Source organism: Eucalyptus grandis, chromosome 6 (genome assembly GCF_016545825.1).
Source record: "Eucalyptus grandis isolate ANBG69807.140 chromosome 6, ASM1654582v1, whole genome shotgun sequence".
NCBI lineage: Eukaryota > Viridiplantae > Streptophyta > Magnoliopsida > Myrtales > Myrtaceae > Eucalyptus > Eucalyptus grandis.
Genome location: NC_052617.1, coordinates 34,215,773 through 34,238,640, shown reverse-complemented (window position 1 = coordinate 34,238,640; position 22,868 = coordinate 34,215,773). Strand labels below are relative to the sequence as shown.

Here is a 22,868-nt window from a genome sequence, read left to right as displayed (position 1 = left end):
ATTACAGAACTAAGCAATTCGAAAATCTTCTGGCTGAAGAAGACAAGCAGTTTGACATGTGATTAACTTGACTGATGTTACACTATATGGAACCCCACATTCACAATTCAATTCATGTAAAGCTTTATGGGTACAGAGTCTCCATGGGTGACTCAGGAATTAGGAATTTCTTCAAGCCACAAGGAATGCGGATTGAATGTGTGAAGAAGAAAAAGGAAAAAGAGTTGCAAGTTAATGCACTCCAATTTCACTGCTGGGCCAGAACATGATAGCAGAGAAGAGAACGCTCACCAACTAATTAAATAAGAGAAGATCAAGCTCGCGTTGGACAGAGACGATTAAATCAATATTCAAAGGTGCTCACATATATTCAATTCACCAATATAGACAGCAGTTTCTATCATATCGAAGAAGACTGAGGACCCCTTCCAACAACCTTGCCCTCCTGATTCGCCGGCCCAGCGCCGCCGCCCTGCCTCCCGTCACCTGCTGCTTGATACGGTGGCGCCATTGATCCTGGCATGGCTGTGTAGTAAACCTGACGGCCCGACCCATCATACATCACCTGAGGCACCTGAGGGAAACCCGGCTCAGCTACGTGGACCTTTGGCTGTGCCTGCATCACTTGTATTCCCTCTGTGCTATAAGCCATGAGCTTTGGCGGCTGCTGCTGCTGCTGCTGCTGCTGCTGCTGAATTGGTGCCTGTGGCACTGCATTGTACACCGGCTGCTCCCGGAAGATATCCGGCATCGCCCTCTGCATTCCGTAGAAAGGCCCCTGGCTGGGTTGTCCAGTCCCCGGACGCATCCCCTGCGGTGCCCCCATGTAGTTGCCTGCTGGAGCCTGTATATAATAAACTGGCTGCTCATTTCCGGCTCCCCCAATTGAATAAGTTCCGCTTGTCATGTGGCGCTCCGACGGGAAATTCGCCGGAATCTGCATCGGAACCGGAAAACCCACCGGCGCCGGAGCCGGCGATGCTACCTTCTCCGGCGGTCGGTGTCCGTAGTAGTCACCGGCGGGAGCTCTAGGGTTGACAATTGCGTCCTCCATTTTTCTATTCAACATATGAACTTGCTCGTGTCCGGCTATCTGCATCCTCCGCAGCTCCTGAATCTGGCGGTGAATCTCCGCTTGTGAAATCACCGGCTCTCCGATGACGTGCCGGTCCTCCGATCCGCAGTCCGATCCAGCCGTAACGTCCCTATCGAGAGCCGCCGCCGCCGCCGCCGCCGCCGCCGCCGGCGGATCCTGCAGCTTCCTCGCCGGGAATCCTTTCTCCAAGCCGAACAGGAAGTCCGGATTCAGCGCCCCCACGGCCGCCGCCGCCGCCGCCGATTCCGGGGGCGGCGAACCTTCGAGGCTCCGCATCTGAACCGAATTGAGGGCGTCCACGAACCACTGGCTCCCGGCCTTACCCTCGCCGTCCGCGAAGCTGGCGGGAGCGGAGCCGGTCTCCGGGAAGAGGAAGAGCCTGAGCCGCGCGGGCTTGGCGGAGGCGCGGCACAGCCGATCGTACTCCAGCATCATGTGCTCGAGGTCCTCGTCGTTGGTGACGGAGATGAGGGCGTCGAGGTCCTCGCCGGGGAGCTGGTACTTGAAGCAGGGCTCGGGGGCGGCGGCGCCGCAGAGGGAGGAGAGCTTGGACATGAAGGGGGCGAACTTGACGCCGCGGTCGACGGCGAGGATCTTGGTCTCGCCGCCGACGTAGGCGAGCTGGTTGTCGTGGGAGCGGGGCTGGATCTGGCCGCCGTAGCTGCACATGAAGCGGACGCGGTAGCTGTTGGGCACGGGGTCGTCCCAGGAGGCCGTCTCGAGGTCGACGTCGCGGGAGCGCGGCGAGGAGTTGCCCGAGTCCGGGTACGACGAGTGGGTGTACGCGTTGCTGTCCATGGCCGGAGCGCCGGCGATACTCTCTCTCTCTCTCTCTCTCCCTCCCTCTCTCTAGCTCTCTCTCTCTCTCCCTTTCTCTCTCTAGGGTTTCGAGGTCAGGAGCGAGTGGAGGAGGAGGAGGAGGAGGAGGAGGACGCCATGGGAGATGTGATGAAGCTTTGGAATGGTAGAGGGGGTTGTTGGGAGTGGACGACGAGACCGAACACGGACTAGAGAGAGAGAGAGAGAGAGAGAGAGAAGTCGATTCCTGTCATCTATCTGACGTGGCGGATTTATATTGGTCGGTGGGCCCCATAGCGGGAGATAATGTTTTAGATTAATTTTTTTCTAAATTAGGAAGGAAAATTCCGAGAGATTTTTAGATTTAGGTGTGTGAGTAGATTAGGGGCCAGCTGTTTCAGTTCACTCCCATCTGAGTAAAAAATATCAAACTGAACTTGAAATATGATAGTAATAATTTTCGTTTTTTTAAAAAAAATGCCGAGCTGAATTGAACTACGTAAGGGTTCCAAAACTCGGTTCGATTAGATATCGAGCGGAACTAAAATGATTATTTCTCTTAAAGATAAATATTACAAAAACCTCAAATTATACATATATGATAAATTTATCTTCAATTGATATTTTAACCAAAAAAAAAATTATCTCAAACCGATTAATTTATAACAAATTACCAAAAAAAAAAATTAATTATTAAAAAATCAATCTAGTATATTTACAACAAATTTAACCCACCGTTAATACTGAAATGATCATTTCTTAATGCTTTTAATTCTCATGACGTCCCGACTCTACCAAAACATGAATTGGCCAAGAAAGTCAAGTCTTTATTTAATGATGAAACTACGTGACATAATTGAATTGTGTCCACCACTTTACACGTTGGTCTCCATTTTGAAAAACATGATAACACGACTCGAGGATATGTAGTTGAGAATTGGTGGTTCGGTTCAGTTTGTCAAAAAATCAAATCGAACCATATTCTAATTTAGTTCAAGAAAGCATCTTTGCAAACGAAATTAAATTGACAATCATAATTCAGTTCAGTTTGATTAGGCAATTCGGACCAAACTGTGCACAACCCTCATGTAGAAGGAGTCCATATGCTGCACATCATGCATCTATCAATACCAACAGATCTAATAGTCTCCCCCCAATTAACACAAGATATGCTGATTTCAACCCGACAAAAAACTTCAGATAAAAAAAAAAAAACGAAGGCCCCTTGTGCAAATGTTTTCGAAACATCATCTGCCATATCCATTCTTACTTGTCCGAACCTTAAGGCTGATAGGCATTGAAAGCGAAGTTTGATGCACCCATCGGTTACCCATTTGTACAATGTCCTTATTTTGATTGTCATTGTCTTTTGATTGAGAGGATATTCAAGTAGGCCAAATAATTTAGGTCGCCGCATCACTCCACGTAACAACACATGCCATATTCTTTTCTTTTCTTTTTCATCAGTGAAATAAATCAGATGTAGTTCCTTATGGAAATAGAAGTCGATTTTTTTTTTTTTTTTTTATTCTCATCAGTTATGAACATGGTTGGAACTCTACAAATCCGAAATTGTCCTTATTATCTTTTTTACTCTCTCCAAATCGTTTGTCCTTAAACTCAATTGCAAAATCATGTTTATCGTGAAGGAAAAAGGGGATTACCTCGCCCTCCATCATGGTCAAATCGTCGAGAATAAGAGTGTTTAAAGAATCTAATCATTACGATTGCATTCAATTATTGCAGTGGCCACGTACACCGTCGGGTGGGGCTAGTGGGCCCAGTGGGCCCACCTGCTTCCCTTGGGCCGGGCCCACCTGGTTGAATCGATGAGGGGAGGCGGAGGGAGCGAGGATGCGTGCAAGTTATGCCTTGAGAGCGACCCTTTCTTTTTTTTGTTGCTCAATTACACGTTAACAATACCCCCAAAATAAGTACTCTTCTTTTTTTCCTTTATAATATTATAATTTCTTTCCTTCTTAATTTTTTATATATAATTTTTGGACCGTGACATCTTTTTATGGTATTAATTGGAGGAGAGGATAATGTAAAATATGGGATTTGAATTGATGAAGAAGCTCCAATATGCTGGAATATATTTTTTGCACACGTTCGAGAATATTCTCATCATTTCGCGCGGTCATTATCCCAGAGGAAAAAAATTAAGGTAACAGAACATCTCGTACATGTGTTGTTTCCTTATTTTGACTAGTGCTACGTCACAGCCTTAGTGAAATGTCAAAAAAAAAAAAAAAAAAAAAAAGCAAAAGAGAGTAGTCAAAATATGATCCCAAAATTTGCAACATCATCCTCGTGCTTTTTTTTTGGGGGAAGGGAGAGAGGGTGCTAAATTCATATGGATTGCTAACTTTCCTAACTAGTACTTGAGTTCACGTGAGTACCACGTGATCAACAATTATGATGAGCTTGGATATAGATAATTGTTTCTCGTCTTTCAGATATTTATATGATTAAGTGACAAGTGAGCATGAAATTTGCAAAATAGTGAATTTGAGAAAGAGGTAGGAAATCATGTTTTAACGTGATGTTCATCAAATTTAATTCACTCTAGATAGTGGGATCTAAAAAAAAGCTATAAGTTGAGATGGTTTTGCATGCGAAATCATAGAGTTTATATACCTCATGAGAATTTCTGTTTTTCTCAAGATTGGAAGTGCATCTATCGGTAAGAAAATTTTCAGACTAAACCTCAATTTCATTGAGAGACTTCGCTATCATGTTATTATATGTGCAATCGATCATTTGTAGTGATCGATTATAGCTTGAAGGCTAGAACTCGATATGTGTATCTAAAAGAATTGTTAAATTGTGTCACGGATAACATAAGAGAAAAGGGAAGGAAGATGTCGATGATCAAGCAGAAATTTGCAACATTTTGATAGTGAATCAAAATCAGGACTACACTACAAGGAATGGCAGGTGATGAAAAGAAGAAAAGAGCATGGGGCAATGGGCTTCAAGGACTTGATTGCATTCAACAGGGCAAGTGAGAACACAAGCTCTGACGATCTTCCAAAAGCCTTCCGGTTATGAAAGGTCTCTATTTTAGAAATAGCAATTTTAAGTGCACGAAAGGGCATCCAAAAAGTCTTGGATCTATTTTACGGCAATCAATTAAATTCTTAAATTTTTAATTGTGTCAATTTAGTTATAAATCTTTTAATAATTTATCAATTTAGTCCTAAATCTCTTATTGATTTGCCAATTTAGTTCTTTCAATCGATTTTGATTGTAATCGTTGACTTGATGGCCTAATCAGCTCTAGTCATCCTACATAGTATGGCCGATGGATGACCAACGTTGATGTGGACAATTTTTGCAATTTTTTAACTTAATGAATTTCTTCTTCTTTTTCCTTTCCTTTTCTTTTCTTTTTCCCTCCGCTAGCCATCGCCAAAAAGAAATGATTTTAGTAGCACTTGCATCAATCTTTTGCTCATTGCTATCAGCATATGTTCATTAGGAGGACTTGTATATAATATCTTTAATCCATTTTTGGTGCCGTTGAGTTACATCTTGTTATATTTTGCGAAAGTTTTTCAAAATCTTCATAAAACTTACTCACCCCTTTCAAATTGTATTATTAGCCTCAACAATTTCAAGTAATGAAAGCAATTTATTTATAACAAAAGAAAAGTACAAGATTTCTTAGTTCTAATACTATATTAAACGAGCAAACCATCACGTTGTTTAACAACAAGCTATTACAGAAGACATGTTTCACAACTTAAAAAGACTACTAGTACAATGGGCTTGAAGCTATTTGACATTAATTGTTTCTAATGTCTTAAGCTTTTATTAACTAGTACTCATATACCCATACTATTCAATTCTAAACTTTTCAAAACATTTTAATGATTTTTTGATATATTCCATTAGGCTAAAATTTATTGGAAATTGCTAATGTGAGCCCTAGTCAGCATCGACCGTTCTATGCAATATGACCAGCGATCTTGTGATAATTTTTATGATGTGGGTTACATTAATTAAAATTAAAATTTAGGGCTAATACCTTGAAAAACCCAAAACTGGTACACTTGTGACAAATTTACCCCAAACTATTTTTTTGACCACCAAAAACCCCAAACTAGTATACTTTTGACAAATTTACCCCAAACTAGTACACTTACGACAAATTTACCCTATGTTAGTTTTCGTTAAATTTTATTCTCAAATTATTAAGTTAAATGACACGTGACAGTTAACCGGTATACCAATTTAGGATTTTACGCTCCGTTTGTCACGATTTACAATTTTTGTGATTTTTCTGTGGTATTAATCCAATTTAGCATAAGGTATATTTGTCACAAATTTACCAGTTTAGGGTTTTTTACAGTCGAATAAATTAGTTTGGGGTAAATTTATCATAAATGTACGAGTTTAGGGTTTTTTATAGTCAATTGGGGTAAATTTGTCACAAGTTTACCAGTTTGGGGTTTTTCATGGTAAAAAAAAAATAGTTTTGGGTAAATTTGTCACAAGTGTACCAGTTTGGGGTTTTTCAAGGTATTAACCCTAAAATTTATTACTTTATGAGATTAGTTTAATAAGGTAAGATATAACAATTCTTAATTAGTTTCATATGGAGCTGGTTACTTGCAAAGAGATGGCTTGTGGGTGAAAACTCTATAAATAGTGCTCAAGTTTCTCCTTATATATAAATAATCTCATATAAGGAGCGGTTATTTATGTAATACGAGGGACAAGTGATATAGATGGCATTAGAGGAGATGTTGAGCTGTAATTGTCGATGTTGAGCTCTAATTGTCAATATTCCATATCAAGAACAATGGATTCCAAATAATGTGCACAAATCTCTCTTTCTCCATTACCATATTATAGATTCTAATTATGGAGATCTTAGGATGTCATTTTCGCTACTTCTATCATAATTGTTTGGAAGCGACAAAAGTGGACTCAACAGTCTCATATGCTACTGTCACGCCTCGAATCTTTGAGCACGCAAAAATCTCTCAACAGTCGATTAAATTGCGATGTGCAAGAATGCGTCTTTGACCCATTCTTTTTATCTTTCAATTAAACGCAAGCGAAATCATTTAATAAAAACACCCAATCAACCAATCTAAGAACATGAATAGTAAACACATCAACTATTTCTAAAATATTGCTTTTATTATTTATAAGCAAAAGCCTTTCTATAGCCATTTCCTACCAACCAACTCAAAAACCTTCAATGTCAAGATTGGCCTAACTTCTCTAACGTAGGAACTAACCAAAAGTGACGCCAGACATTGAATCTGCTTGACAGAAAAAATTTTGGGTTGTGTTCAGTGATTTTCTGCTTTTTCCATAGCATGAATTGGACTTGGCTTTCTCATGAAAAATGTCATTTAGGGTATTATCTATAACATATTTAAATTTTATTATTTTTCGAGCCCATTTGATAAGGTATTGACGCTGATTTCAAAAACTGCTCAAAATTGTTTTCACCACAGGATAAGAGGGCCACACGCCCAACTTGGAAGAGGAGGGGGCCGCCCGCCTAACTGAAGGAGCAAGGCTAATCTAGAGTCTTCTTAATTTAGGATGGGGATGCATTAAATACTTTTGGACTCTAGTCCTTCAATGCCAAGATTGAGGTGTCCCCAATGGCATAGAACTAATTATCCCCTAGGATGAGACTAGAAGACCAAGCCGCCTTATATTTAGTGCCCTCCTCCAATGATTCTTGACTTAGGAATTATTAGAGGCCAACAGTGGAGCTCTTAAAGAAGATCTTGGATAGCAATTATTGGGGGAGATAATGAGGATCACTTCATTTATTAAGAGCCATCAATATAGATTTAGATTGCCACTCGAAACTTAGAAGCCTTTGGAAGAACCTATAAATTTGCCACCTTACTTTTAGATTTTCCACTTAAGCTATTGACATTAAATGTATTATTAAGACCATTAATGAAGGGTGTTCTATAATTAGGGAGAAGGCTCATTCTCTCCCAAGCATGCACACACAAACAAATTTCTCTTCCTCTTTTCTTCTTCTTCCTTGGCCGCCCACACCGACCCCTCCATCTCTCTCTCCTCAACTCTCTCTTTAGGTGTCCTTGCAGCCGTTCGCTGCCACTTGAGGCCGCTAATCTAGAAAATTGTTAGTAGACTTACTAACGTTTGGTTAGGACGTTGTGTTGCGTCCATTCAAGCTTGTAACAAGTCCATGTTTGATTTGTTGTTTTGATTGAGGTTAGATTCATCTTTGCTTGAGTTGATTTTAGATTAATGATGGACCTTGGTTTAACCTTTGGCTTGTGAATTTAAAGTGCCCCAATTCTTGTGCTTGTTCGACTATGCCTCTGTTTTACTTTGATCTTAATAGTTTTGAAAGATGTTTCGAAGAAACTCGATATTGTTTTATAAACTATTTTAAATTACTTTTGAGTAAGGGTTTCGTCGGCTTTAGACAAACGCAAGGCCACAACGGATTGGTCCCTTTCAGGGCCTCGGTATGATATTGAGGCGTATCGTTCCTGAGCCAAGCTTGGTATTAAATTGTTGTAGTGAGCAAATCGAACCAAGCCACGAACCCTAATTCATGTTTGGCATGCTCAAGGACTTGGAACCGGTAAGACATTCCACACACTTATTATGCATGGCATGCCTTCAGACCTTGAACAAAAGACGAAGATAAAAACCGGATTATGATGCTTAATGCATGGACACACGATGGACTAAATTCTAGCTATCGACCAATGGATTTGGTGACGTTGCACGATTAAGTTTGGATGCTTGACAGACTCATTGGCGGAGAATAGTCGTCTCACTTGGATTATGGGACATTGCCCGATGAATTTCGGATGCTTAGTGGATTTTGGAAGACTCGATGGATTTTGACTATTAATAAATGAATCATATATGCATGAGTTTCTGACATTATGGAATGGATCCTTGGTGCATGCTTGCATTTAACTATTTGAGGGTCTATCATGATTTTACTGAAGGCATAATTTTCATCTTGCTATTAATCCGTCATCGACAAGTGTTTGGAATAAGTTATGTGCTTGTAGAAAGACGAGGCATCATCCTATTTGGATTTTAGTAAGTTTTACTTATGGAGTTATAATCACTTGTTATCTCTTTTCAAACTTTAGGATGGCCACACCGCCCGTGAAGTTCGGTGTCCCCCCGGAGATGACCGTGTTGGAGATGTTGCTTTACTTTGCTAGTATAGATAAATACTATCGAATGGTCACTACGACTGTTTGGGTGGATGAAAGGCTAAATAAACTCATTCCCCACAGGTATTGAGCTTGGTACAAGTGTATCAATGGGGATTTTATTGGTCCACTCCGTGGTTTCGATGGTCCGCCAGGGCCTGATGGAGATGCTCCATCTGACGGTGCTGTAGAAGACTACTAGTTATCTGGTCCCTATAGGGGGAACCGTTTTTGGTTAGAATCGCATTAGAGGAGATAGGGTTACCCAAAGTTGATGTACTTTTGGAAATGACCGTATGCTTTTGTAGTGCAAAGTTTAGCTCAAGTAGAAGGGCTTGTAATATTAAAAGGAAAGACATGTAATCATATGTAGTATGTCATGTATATGTAAATATATAGTTGCACTTGTGCTTTCCTATTACTTTTAATGTTGTGATACTATGGTGATTGGGTGTTGATTTATTGCTTCCGTGTATGGATAACTCAAAGACTTACAAAAAGAAAGAAATATAGGTTGGCGACACCTGACATGTCGTGAAAAATATAACCCTTACCGCTTATGACCCTAAAGATGAGGTCGAGGTCGTTACAAGATTACTAGAATGTTGTAAATAAAGTTCTTAGATACTTACAAGAAATAAAAATCATATGCTCACTTATAAAAGATTCAATTATTTTGAGGTGATTGGATATTCGAATTCAAATTTAGCCAGATGTATTAGTATGAGAAAATCAATGTTTGGTTATTTTTTTTTTTTTTTTTTGCCGGAGAGGCATATCATGAAAAAGTGTGAAGCAGTCGGTTATTGTTACATCCACTATAGAGGCTGAGTTTGTAGCATGCTTTGAAGCCACTATTCATGAATTATGGCTGCGGAACTTTATTTTAAGGCTTATAATTGTCGATAGTATTAGCTGGTTGTTAAAAATTTGTTATGATAATTCTACAGCAATTTTCTTCTTTAGAAACGACAAAAATGCTAAGTATGAAAATCAAATACTTGTCTATTAAAGAAAAAGTTCAAAAACACAGTGTTAATTGAGCACATTAGCACCAACCTTATGATAACAGATCTCTTAACAAAAGAATTGACCCTCGAAACATTTAATGAACTTATTGAAAGGATATACATTATTAATGATTGTATTATGATTGCATTAAGTTTGTGTATTTGACACTCTTAACTTAATTATGTGTTTCTGATATTTTCTATTTAATATACATTATGGAAATAGATGAATGTTAAATAGGACAGTATCTAACAGAGACATCATGGTTGGACCATTACTGTAATTTTTATTTATGGATCATGTTAAGTAGAGAGCTATGTTGTAATACATCGAAAGGACTATATCGATTAATGACATACAACCATTATGACTCGCATTAATTTTCTTTATTTAATTATGATTATTATGCGATAGCTAATTTAAGAAAAAATTTAGCATTATATTATTAAGCACATTTTGATCTTTATTAAATCATGAAAGGGATGTTATATGGGCTAAGTGGGAGATTGTAAGAATTAGTGTGTGATTCACGTGATATTATTAATTGATGGTTTAATAAAATATATAAATGCTAAGATGTATTTGACTATTAAAAGTTATGACTTTAATTAAAGGGTACAATATTTATTGAGAAGTTACCAATTCTTCCAAAGATATGTGACTCTCATAGAAGTTAAAAGACATTTTGATGAAAGGTACCTATTAATAGAATGTATAAATAAGAGTTTGGTCCTCCCTCCACTCATAACATGAGAAAAAGAACATTATATTCCACCCTTCATCGGACAAAATACGTTAAGGAAAAAGTGGGTTAAGGGAGAGAAATCAAATTTCGGCAATGAAACCTAGTCTACATACAATGTGTGACAATGACGTACAAAATGACAAACTAAAATGGTATGTAACATGCAATCTATTATGCAAACTATATGTCACATGTCATTGATAATTTAACATAATCTAATAATAGTAAAATATTAAACGTAACTATCATAATATGTCATGTACTCAAATGATCCAAATGTGCAATGACTAGATGACATGTAAGGGATGACCTAATTTTAGGTGACTCACGCATGCTATTTTTTATGTTTTCTTTTTTCTTTTCTTTTTATAAAATTCGAAATTAGAATTGCCTAGTAATTAAATGTGCAATTTAAATTAATGAAAAGAAAATCTAACATCCTAAATTAATGTTTTTGGTATTTTTTATTTCAAAAATTCGAAATAAATAAATTTTCTCAATCCAAAAATACAAGCTATCCTAAAACAGACAATATTTTAGCATAAATCTAATCCAACTCAAATATATATATATATATATATATATATATTTGTTTTCTTTTATAAAACAAAATCAATTCACGCAAAAGCATAAAAAATAACACGGCAGCAACTCGGGTAATATATCCGATTGACCAAACGCAGCCTAATGAGACATTTTCACCGGTCTCTAAAAAAGACTCACTTAGAATCATTATAGTTTTTGTGACTTATTATGACTTAGAGTTACACCAAATAGATGTCAAATCCACTTTTCTTAATGGAAATTTAGAAGAAGAAGTTTACATGGACTAATCGGATGACTTTTCAATTAAAGGAAATGAACATTTGGTGTGTAAATTAAAGAAAACGATGTATGACTTAAATAAGCTTCTTGACAATGATATCTTAAGTTTAATGATACCATAAAATTCATTTGATTTAAGGAAAACACTATTGATCGGTGTATATATGAATGTTAGTGGGAATAAGTTTATCTTTCTAGTTCTGTATGTTGATGACATTTTGCTTTCTACTAATGATATTGGTTTGTTACATGAAATCAAGAAGTTTCTTTCTAAAATTTTTGAAATAAAGGATATGGATGAGGTAACGTATGTGATAAAAATAGAAATATTTAGTGATAGATCACAATGATTGTTAGGGTTGTCTTAGAAAGCCTACATTAAAAGAATTTTAGGGAAATTCAATATGGATAAATGTTCATCAAGAATAGTTTCAATTGAGAAATATGACATATTTAGTCTTATGCAATTTCCGAAAAGTAAATTAGAACAAGAATAAATGAAAAATATTCCTTATGCATTTGTTGTCAAGAGCTTAATATATGCTTAAATTTGCACCAGACTAAACATTAGTTTTGTTGTCGGAATACTGGGTAGATATCAAAGTGATCTTGGATTGTCACTGGGAGATTGTAAAGAAAGTTATCAGTACTTATAAGAAACAAAGAATCACATGCTCACTTATAAAAAATTCGATTATCTTGAGATGATTGGATATTCAAATTCAGATTTAGTCAGATGTGTTGATATGAGAAAATCAACGTTTGGTTATTTGTTTCTTTTAGCTGGAGAGGCATATCATGAAAAAGTGTGAAGCAATAAGTTATTGTTACATCCACTATAGAAGCTGAGTTTGTAACATGCTTTGAAGACACTATTCATGAATTATGGTTGCGGAACTTTATTTCAAAGCTTATAATTGTTGATAGTCTTCTAAAGGTGCTAAGCATATGGAAATCAAACACTTGTTTATTAAAGAAAAAGTTCAAAAACATAGAGTGTTAATTGAGCACATTAGCACAAACCTTATAATAATAGATCCCTTAACAAAATGATTGCCGCCCAAAACATTTAATGAACATATTGAAAGGATATGCATTATTGGGCATTATTCATGATAGTATTATAATTGCATTAAGTTTGTGTATTTGACACTCTTAACTTAATTATGTGTTTATGATATTCATGTTTTCTATTTAATATACATTATGGAAATAGATTAATGTTAAATAGGATAGTCTCTAACAGAGACATTATGGTTGGAACATTACTATAATTTTCATTCATGGATCATGTTAAATAAAGAGCTATGTTGTAGTATATCGAAAGGATTATATCGATTAATGACATATAACCGCTTTGACTCACATTAATTTTCTTCACTTAATTATGATTATTATGCAATAGCTAATTTAAGAAAAAATTTAGCATTATGTTATTAAGCATATTTTGATCTTTATTAAATCATGAAAGGAATGTTATATGGGCCAAGTGGGAGATTGTAAGAATTACTGTGTGACTCACGTGATATTATTAATTGATGCTTTAATAAAATATATAAACGCTAAGATGTATTTGACTATGAAAAGTTACGACTTTAATAAAATGGTACAATCTTTATTGAGAAGTTACCAGTTCTTCTAAAGAGGTGCGACTTTCATAGAAGTTAAAAGACATTTTGATGGAAGGTACCTATTAATATAATGTATAAATAAGAGTCTAGTCCTCCCTTCACTCATAACACGAGAAAAAGAACATTATATTCTACCTTTCATCAGATAGAATATGTTAAGGAATAAGTTGATTAAGGGAGAGAAATCAAATTTCGTCAATGAAACCTAGTCTACATACAATGCGTGGCAATGACGTACAAAATGACAAACTAAAATGTAACATGCAATCTATTATGCAAACTATACGTCACACGTCATTGATAATTTAACATAATCTAATAACAGTAAAATATTGAACGCAACTATCATAATATGTCATGTACTCAAATGATCCGAATGTGCAATGACTAGATGACATGTAAGGGATGACCTAATTTTAGGTGACTCACGCATGCTATTTTTTTATGTTTTCTTTTTTCTTTTCTTTTTATAAAATTCGAAATTAAAATTGCCTAGTAATTAAATGTGCAATTTAAATTAATGAAAAGAAAATCTAACATCTTAAATTAATGTTTTTGGTATTTTTATTTAAAAATTCGGAATAAATAAATTTTCTCAATCCAAAAATACAAGCTATCCTAAAACAGACAATATTTTAGCATAAATCTAATCCAACTCAAAAAAAAAAAAAAAAATATATATATATATATATATATATTTTATGAAAACAAAATCAATTCACATAAAAGCATAAAAAATAACACGGTAGTATCTTAGGTAATATATCATTGATACCCATATAATTTTTTAAATAAATTGACAAATTGTATCTTGCGCATGAGATTTGATTAACCAATTTTTATCAAAATTACAAATCATATCTCGAACGTGAAATCGGATGATAATTTTCATACGATTATGAGTCATATTCTGAGAAGAAATCGGACTATCAATCATATGCACGTTATGAAATTAGAGAATAATCCATAATTTAAAAGGCTCTTTAGGAAACTTTAGACATACATGTCATCCAAATATTTGAATTTAATGACAAATTAAATTCGGATAAATATTTTTTACCTGTTTTTGAATTTGGACTCGTCGGACGGTGGCACTGGCCATGGCTCACGGTGGATGGCTGGCGTTGATGGTTCTCTCGCCAAGGCAGCGAAAGACGTTAATAAAACTTTCACCAATGAAAAACTTTACTAACTCCCAAATTCTTTGTACGAATTCCGCAGGTCTTATGACAAACCTCTTTGATTTCCATACTTTGACCGAGAGGTTTTGTGCTGTCGAATTCCACTTGCCGAACGGGAAGTTTCAGCTTTCGCCGGATCGGATTAGTTCGTTTTTTTATCGCGCCACCGAACCGAACCGGATCCGGTCGGTCCGTACTAATAAACTCCCCTCGCCGCTGCCCGTTTCTTTTCTTCTTCGTAACTGTAAACTCTTCTTCCGCCGCCTGTCGTCGCGAACGCGCCGCCCACCGGCCCTCAGTTCCGGCGCCGGCGAGATCCGACGGGAGGACGACGCCGGCCATCCTCCGACGCGTTCGAAGAGGCGGCGATCGATCGAAGGCGAAGCCGGCTCTGCTCGCGAGCTGGAAAGAAAAAGGAAGAATGGTGAAAGCCGTGGTCGGAGAAGAGGCCCAGCTGAAATCAACCGAGGACCGCCTGTCCAGCTCGTCGATTCCCGCTCAGGTACTACCCCGATTGATTTTCGCGACGGGCGGTTCACTTCGTTTCGATTGGATTTGTTTGGGAAAATGCCGGGCGCGTCGAATTGCAGGTCGGCCTTGTGATCGGCAAGCTTAGCTCGAGCCTGGACAGAGGCTTCGTTTTCAGCTTGATCCCCACGCCGCCGAACGACGAGGGGCGGCCTGCCTGTTCCCTCGTCGAGCCGGTCAAAGATGACAGGAGGAAGGGTGCGAAGCAATCCAAGTCGCAGGGATCTTCGGATTCTTCGTCGGTGGTGATAGACAAAGATTGGGTCGCCGAGCATGCACGTCAGGTAGTTTTATCTCCCATTTTGATGGTATTGTTGTGAATTGGTTGTTAGTCCTCCTTTTCTTTGGGAGTAATTGGGAAATTGTTAGACTTATTATTGCATGCATTTGTTGATGATGCTGTGGAGTGGATTGATTCGATGAAGAATATTTGTGAATACAAGGATTCAGGCCTTTGATGTGTATTCTGCTGTAATGTAGGTCCTGTCATAATTGATCGAGTCTGTCGGAATGGTTTCCGGGACAAATTCTCCATTGCAATATATTATTAGGCGAATTATGTTGTTTTATGGGCCAGTGGTAATTGACAGTTACTTTTCAATGGTATGCCAAAAGGACATGGACTAAGTCTTGTGAGTTTCAGGTGTCCAAAATGCTTGTGGGTGGCATTAGGGTGATTGGCATTTATGTATGGGCCAGTGAGAGTGCGTTCAAGAATTCAACCGTAGAACTGTGCCAGGTACTCAGTCATTTGCTTCTAGTTCTTCATTTAAAACTGGATTTTTAGTTGATCTGCATCTATGAGCGTGTTCTTGATAATCTTGTTAGTGAAAAGTGCAATTTAAGTTAGTCATACTCTTTTTTTTAAAGTTAGTCATACTTTAGCAACTGCAGGATAGGAACTGAAACGTTACTCCACTTGTGGCAAATCAGCATTTTATGTTGGCAAGTTTTCATAATTGATTTTACCCTAGGAGCTAGGCTGAGTTGTAAACTGATATCTGCCTGCCTTTTTTAATGAAGAGGTTATCTTTTCTAGAGCAAAGTTCATGTTCTTGGGTTCACTTGATGAAAAATGGCATTTGCAGACGATAAAAGGAGTTGCAGGGGCAGCACCACCCCTCTTAGGGACTGATACTGAGGAGAGACTGCTTATACATATTTCTTACAGTCCAAGGAGGTATAACTCGTTCCTATTCTTTCCAAGTCCACTTGATATGTTTGACCTTTGCAGTACTTGCTTTAACAGATTAAATTTGTAGGTGGACATGCCGAAATTATGTAATGGCATCAAATATCACGTCTAGCAGCCTTAAGCCTTGTGATTTCAAAATGGGAAAAGTCTTAAGTTCTCTTCAGAAATTTAGGTGTACTTACAACTTCAATCTGAGGTAATGTTACACTTCATGTTTATCTTCTGTTTCTGAACAATGGATGATTTAGTTAACTTTATTTTTTTCTTACCGTTTTTCACCAAAGGAGTTTCAGTTTTTCTGGAAGCCTTTGCAAGAGAACTTATTGGGCTGATCAAGAAGAGCACTCTTTTTCAGAAAGACTCAAAATAGTTGACTAGCCATTATTGTCAGAATTTTTTTTTTATTTGTTTCGTCCATTGTGGCCTTCAGCATTGTTTCACACAATGGTTAATGGGTAGGAATAATTCCACCTCTGTGGTAATGCTGAATCGCTTATGCCTTTGGAAAAAATGTTAATTTAGATTGCCCGTGAACTGTGAGAAGACATTTGATGCCCGGAAGCTTGGTGATGTACTTCGTAGTGGAATTTCAGTCATTGCTAAAGAGCTAAGAAGTGCAAGGGCCATAGTTGATGGAAACCTGGTGAGTCTATCATCTACTCTGTCAAAATCATTACCCCATAACATCTTTTTTACATGCATAAATTATTTGATTATCAGTTTTAGGATGGGAATTCCAGAATAGTAACCTTACTGTGCCTGCAAAAGCTATAGAAATTTCAGAGTTTTGCAAACTACACTTACTCTTTCAAGCAATAAACCCATACTCCATAGTCCCAAGAATTTGAAATCCACTCTAATTAGATGGCAAAAAGATCCTGTGAAAATGGCCTTTGCCTTTAGAGCATTTTGTCTTGAGAAGGAAGAATTGGGAAAGGGTATTAAAAACCCATTCATATAAAAGGTGAAGAGTATAGATATTTCTTAGTAAGAGTGATGTAATACACACCAAGGAAAATCAGATGCAATTAATTAGTCATTTACTGAGCCGAACTTTTGGGGCAAAACTATGAAATGAGTCAGCTGTAGTCAGCAGAACTATGATTGAACTTAGAACCACATCGTATATGTACTTGGTTGTAATTTGGGCATAGTGATTTCCCTGAGAATGACTCCCTCTCGTGAACCTTTGAACCTTGAAATCTTTAAACCTCTTTTCGACTACTTATGATTCGAACTTTTAATTCTAGACTTTTCATGTTTGGATAGAAACTTCATCTATGAATTGGATTTTGCAACATGAAAATTCTGGCAATAGGATGTCATTCCTTAAGTAATTCAATTTTAACGGTAAATCAAACAAGGCCCAAGGGTGGATTTTTTTCACTTTGTTCTTTTTTATTTGGCGGGATAGGCCGGTTAGGGTGTTGGATGGGATTTATGTTGAGTCCTCAATATGGACTGGTTTAACTCGTGTTTGCACTGAGTCACTGATGATTTGACTCATGTTTTGCAGTGGTACATGGGTCTCATTCTGTGATCTTTTCTGGGACAATGGTTAAGTAGGTGTACTGATGCATTTGTTTTTATGAGGAATTTGTTTTTGCAATCTGAAATGCTTGTTAAGGCATAGCACGATGCTGCATGATACCCCAATGTTTGACCAACTTCAAGAATGCTCAATTATGAAAATACTGCCTCAAGGTTTTGTTAATCTTAATTCCAGATGCGTGTCTTGTGTCATATATCAACTAATGTGAATTTTTTAAAATCTTGGTGAAGCTTGATGCTTTTTCAATTTACTGCTACTTTTATCGTAATTAATTATTTTGGCCTCGAGTAAACAATGTAGCAGTTTTCTTTGACAGATTGGCATATTGAGCTTCATTTGTTAATCTCTCTCTCTCTCTCTCTCTCCCCCCACCCTTCAATGTCAGGTCACTGATGATGAACCATGCACGTCAGAGGGTTTTCATGATGTTGAATTACTTCTGCCTTTTATGAATGATACATGTTTAGAAGGTGAGTGGGACTTGAATCTGGATTTAATTGTCCCAAAAGCTGCCCCAGATGTCAATCTAATTTTCTTCTTTTCCACTGTCTCAATGCTTGTAAAGCAAGCAGCTTAGAAAATGTTGTTGGCATACTTCTCTTCAGTGGCTCAGTGTGTTCCTTTGCTTTCCTGAGTTCAAAAGAGTCAATTTTGCAAGCTATTGCTGATATCAAGGTAATATCCATTGTCTCACTGCATTCTGACCCATTAATTGTTTTTTTTTTCTGTAGCATGAAGCTAATAATGCATTTCTGGTTTGCCCTCAAACGATTTTATTGCATGTGTGTGAGCACGTATGCATATGGGTGTAAGTGCAGACACGTGCATGCATAGGTTCATTGGGTTTGGCATTCACTTTAACAATTGGCATTCAAACCCCAAGTTTACAAAGGACAACAATACACCATTTATTTGTATTTAGTAGTGCAATCCATTTGTTTTCTGATGAATTACAAAATTTCATTGGTAACTGCTAAACTGTCTTTGCGCTTTGAAAGATAGTTTTTTTTTTTTTCTCTAGAATAATATTTTTTAAATTGATGTAAACTGGGAAGCCCAACCTACTGAAACATAGCTTTGTATATTCCTTGAACAAGCCTCCTCTGCAACTCGAGTATGTACCTCTAGATTTTATTCCCTTTGTCAGGCATTCAAGGAGCTTTCTCCTTTATGAAAAATGTTCAAGAAAAACATCTCATCCTTTTTTCAGTCATTGTTTTTCTCGTTTCGCAATCATGGATTTTTCATGTACTTCTAGGCAGATATTATCACAAGTCTGCAAAGTAGACTAGACATAATCCTTGATGAGGCAGATGCAGATCTAAGTCAGTCAGACAACAGTTGCAAGGAATCTAGCCCAGATATACAAACGGAAAATCTTATTTCACAAGTTGACCTCCAGTCATTGAGGTGTGTCTAACAACCACCTTATATTCTTTCTATAGCTTTGCTAGTGTAACTTTGGGTGTTATTATAGTTGTTTAGCACTTATTATTTTCCAGTGTCTTGTTTTGGGCTGTTCTTTTGTTTTCTCTACCATTTTTTAACTGTCATATCATCTGTGGAATCATTTCTTTCATAACAAGATCAGTGAATTTCCTCAATAATTATTTGGCAAAAGAAGCAAGGACTGGGAGCTGGTCTTGAAGATGTACAAGGGGAGGAAATGTGAACGAACTTGGATCATTGAAATTACAAAACCAAGGTTGAATGAACTCTGGTTTGTTATGGAAGTTGAAAAGGAAAACTGGGTCAATAGAGGATCCAGTATAACAACTGGTTGAAATAATCTCATGTCCACGTGTAAATTGTTTGTTGACCAGAGTTTGACTGTTTGGTCTGACAAATTTTAATTGACAATAATTTATGCTGTTCTATTTACATGCATGTATTTCTGAGGTCTTACAGCAAAACCCGTATTATCTCAAGGTAAGATTTAGAGCTGTGTCATGATATTGAGAAACTGGAGGAACTAATGATGGCGCTGGCAGTCTTCTGTGTCATTAGCATGACTTTAGTTGTTTCATGTGAATTGACGTGTGGATTGCAAGATTTCCAAATATCTTTCTTTCCACAATCATCCTAGTCAATGTTCAATAATGGAGAGAGAAACATGGATCCATGTCCATGAAGAGTTCCCTTTGATTAGTTTACGAGTAATTCAAGTACATTTAGGTCCATGCCCCGCCAAAAATTTAGTATTTCATGACACTGGCTTATATGTAGCAGGATTCATGTCTGTTTCAATTGGTATCCTTGACCACTATACTTGCTTCTGTTTGTGTTTGGAATGATGATATGGTTTTAAGAATGCTGCTCTGTTATTCCTTGCTGTCTACTTCAGAAGCTTTCTTGGGGAAAGTTTTTAGTCTGGCAGCAGAAGGCAATTAATTAACATGAAGTCTATAACCTTTCTTCAAGCTTATGTTGTCACATTCTACCTTTCCTTTTCAATTTGATTTAATTGCTTTTTTCAACTTCATTCTCACATTTTTTGTGCTTAATTCCTTAACCTTGCTTATATGAACCATGAAACTAGTACTTTGAAATTACATCTTTATTTTGGTCTCTTTTGTCCTGGTGGTCACATATTGTTGGCTCCCACTTGATATTCATGATCAAAGCAGGAAACCAAGCGGTCTTTCATTTCCCCGAAGAGTATTTGCTCCTTGGTTGGCTGGAACATTAATCTGTGACTATCTACAACCATCAGAGACGCTTGAGGTTTGTGCATGTGACTTGATATACGAGTGGTTCAACTGTGTTCTTAAGCAGTCGAACCACCAAAAGTTTGTCTCCACATTCAGAGTAGCATGGTTAAAATGGTTTTTTTTTTTTTCTGTTCTTGCAATGTTGTAGGTTCTTAAGGATCACTGTGCTGAGTTGATGTCTATGGAAGTTCTCATAGATTCTTCCAACATACTAGAACCGGAAGGAGAAGCCCCTGCAGTCGTCGCCAAGGGTTTTTGGGATGTAGCAGCACCATTGCATTCGGATTCTAAATCTCTCTCAGAAAAGCCTGGTGCTGACGCAAAGAGTGAGGGAAGTAGCCAGAAATCTAACAAGCAATCCAGTTTTAACGCTGTGGCAGCTATTCTTGTGCTTCTCCTCTCTGTTCTACTGGGGTTTTTGTTCCTTTCGGCCAGATCTTGAAATTTTTTTAGCAAGAGTATCTTCAAATACATGTTCACTGGAAGTTTCGCAGGTCTTCTAGTTTCTCTCACATTGAGATTATCTTTGCTTTATATGTAGTTTTTTAGGATCTGTGACCGAGTCATTGCAAACGAGAGTGACGTGCTACTGGGTATTATACGCTTATCCAAAATAATGGCTGGGAGAGGAGCAGTCAATCAAGGTTCAAGTTCTACACGAACTTGATTTATAGTGGGTCGACAACATAACGCTGCATCACTTCACTTGGCTACAGGTTGATCAGTTAAAGCTTCTTGGAAAAGCACTATTGTTATATTCCTTTGTTGTCCTTATATAACGAAATACGGTTTCTTTTCTGGTCAACTCTCTGGAAATTCGGAACCTTCTACTTCGGCAGAAACAAGTGAAGCCTGCAAGAACATGAAGCTGCTGTGCAATGTCCATGTAATTCATGAATTTCATGCCAACCCAATAAGTTTTCTTGGTAGAAATTCCTGAGGAAAGGACGGGAAAAAGAGAAAATGACCGAGAAAACTGGAGAATTTATAGGACTCCATCTCCACTTTTGTTAATGCGGTCATTCATGAGTTGAGGATTATCGCCATTCTGAAGGGTATGTCCCTTTACTCGACGCTCGGACCATGTTCTATGGGCAAATGTTTGATTACATTTAGCGTTCTATCTTCTATGCTTGATTACGCTGTATAGCAGTTATGAAGGCGTTTTTTTGTGTATATTGCGGTTTGTAGTGGCGTTTCTGGAAACAATTCATCAGCAACCATTTTCCTCCATTTCGGGATAATTGATTCACGTAAGTTAAACAACTATTGTATTGAGATTCTATCGCGGTCCCTGTGTAAAATACTTCGGTCGTCGATCCAACCATTTTGTGTAGGTAGGGTTGTCCCGTCCAGGAAGTTCCGATGCAAATGATTTCGTTTCACTTATGACCACCATAAGACTTGGCCATCCTCAGATATGATACTAGTCCAATACGCTCGCATGTGCATCAGATAAAAGTATGTCATATAAAGATTATGTATCGTGTAGTACGCGTATGCGACCACATTTAACCCATCGAGTGTGCATTTTCAAGATGCGCGCAATAACCAGAATGGCTTATGTACCAGGAGAAAGGATCACGCATTGGAACGAAGAAAAAAGCAAGAGAAATTACGGTGTCATGGATTGTAATTGATCGCGTTTCTTCCTAGAAGCACGCATAATCGACAACCGAAAGATTTTAGCTAATATCTACAAATGACTAACTTCACTACGCAAATACTTGCATATTCGTTTGATTCTACAAGAATGGCTTACCTTTTTCCACCTCCATAATAAGATGTTCTGCCCTTTTTTAAGTTACTTGACTTTGCTAACTTCTATGGTAATTTACCCATGAGGAAAGCCCAAAAAGAGGATTTTAAGCCAATTGGTCGACGTCCCCGCAATTTTTGGTCAATACCCGAACTACATGAGTCAGAGATATCATGTTTAGTGCAAATAATTATTCACATAATCCCCAGCTATTCAGGAAGAATTTCTAATAACCCCTCGGACAGCTAATCACGACATCCTAATGGAGGAAATTAGCCTTACAATTGAGACCAGAATTAACATGGACATGTAAATCCCTTTTGTCCATAACTTCAATTTCCCCAAAGAATTGAGAAGCCAATGGAAATAATCAATGCGTGGAAATAATCACACGCATTGATCTTGTGGCGTGACTAATCTCATTATGGTCCCATCATTAATTTGACTAGGATTACTGCCTAAAAATTCGAAAGAAAATCCTCCGTATTTGGAAGAAAGAATCGAGTGACGAAGACGACAACGCCTTGTAGACTTGAATGGGCTTCTTTAGAAACTAAAATAGACCGATTAGCATGGCTAATGAGAATTTTTCATATTAGAACTATGGGAACAAATGGTCAATTATTTGCGATCTTCAATACAG

General features: G+C 37.6%; 2 protein-coding genes across 4 annotated transcripts; one reads left to right on the top strand and one right to left on the bottom strand.

Moving 5' to 3' along the window:
- Positions 1-224: 224 nt before the first annotated feature.
- On the bottom strand, positions 225-2,112 carry LOC104449201. Of its 2 annotated transcripts, none has more exons than XM_039315398.1 (2): positions 1,965-2,112; positions 225-1,924 (listed from the first exon to the last, which is right to left on the bottom strand). In XM_039315398.1, the coding sequence occupies exon 2, from the start codon at positions 1,892-1,894 to the stop codon at positions 401-403; it is 1,494 nt and encodes a 497-aa protein (XP_039171332.1). In that variant the 5' UTR covers positions 1,895-1,924; positions 1,965-2,112; the 3' UTR covers positions 225-400. The 2 variants fall into 2 exon arrangements, with proteins under 2 accessions (XP_039171332.1, XP_039171331.1); XM_039315397.1 differs by having other exon boundaries at positions 225-1,934; positions 1,973-2,110.
- Positions 2,113-14,603: 12,491 nt separating this feature from the next.
- On the top strand, positions 14,604-21,699 carry LOC104449202 (protein odr-4 homolog). 2 transcript variants are annotated; one of them, XR_726510.3, is made up of 12 exons: positions 14,604-14,982; positions 15,071-15,292; positions 15,652-15,747; positions 16,097-16,188; positions 16,271-16,399; positions 16,726-16,846; positions 18,141-18,225; positions 18,321-18,430; positions 19,014-19,165; positions 20,383-20,479; positions 20,615-21,182; positions 21,306-21,699. XR_726510.3 is itself a non-coding variant. In XM_010063266.3 (11 exons), exons 1-11 carry the CDS (start codon positions 14,902-14,904, stop codon positions 20,906-20,908), a joined length of 1,479 nt encoding a protein of 492 aa, XP_010061568.1. In that variant the 5' UTR covers positions 14,604-14,901; the 3' UTR covers positions 20,909-21,642. The 2 variants fall into 2 exon arrangements, 1 of the variants encoding a protein (XP_010061568.1); XM_010063266.3 differs by having other exon boundaries at positions 20,615-21,642.
- Positions 21,700-22,868: the final 1,169 nt, after the last annotated feature.

Excerpts from the sequence above, each read along its gene's own strand:
- LOC104449201 (XM_039315398.1), bottom strand. The coding sequence starts at position 1,894 with ATGGACAGCAACGCGTACACCCACTCGTCGTACCCGGACTCGGGCAAC.
- LOC104449202 (XM_010063266.3), top strand. The coding sequence starts at position 14,902 with ATGGTGAAAGCCGTGGTCGGAGAAGAGGCCCAGCTGAAATCAACCGAG. Across the intron at positions 16,400-16,725 it reads ACTTACAACTTCAATCTGAG|ATTGCCCGTGAACTGTGAGA; the intron begins GTAATGTTACAC and ends ATGTTAATTTAG. Across the intron at positions 16,847-18,140 it reads CCATAGTTGATGGAAACCTG|GTCACTGATGATGAACCATG; the intron begins GTGAGTCTATCA and ends CTTCAATGTCAG.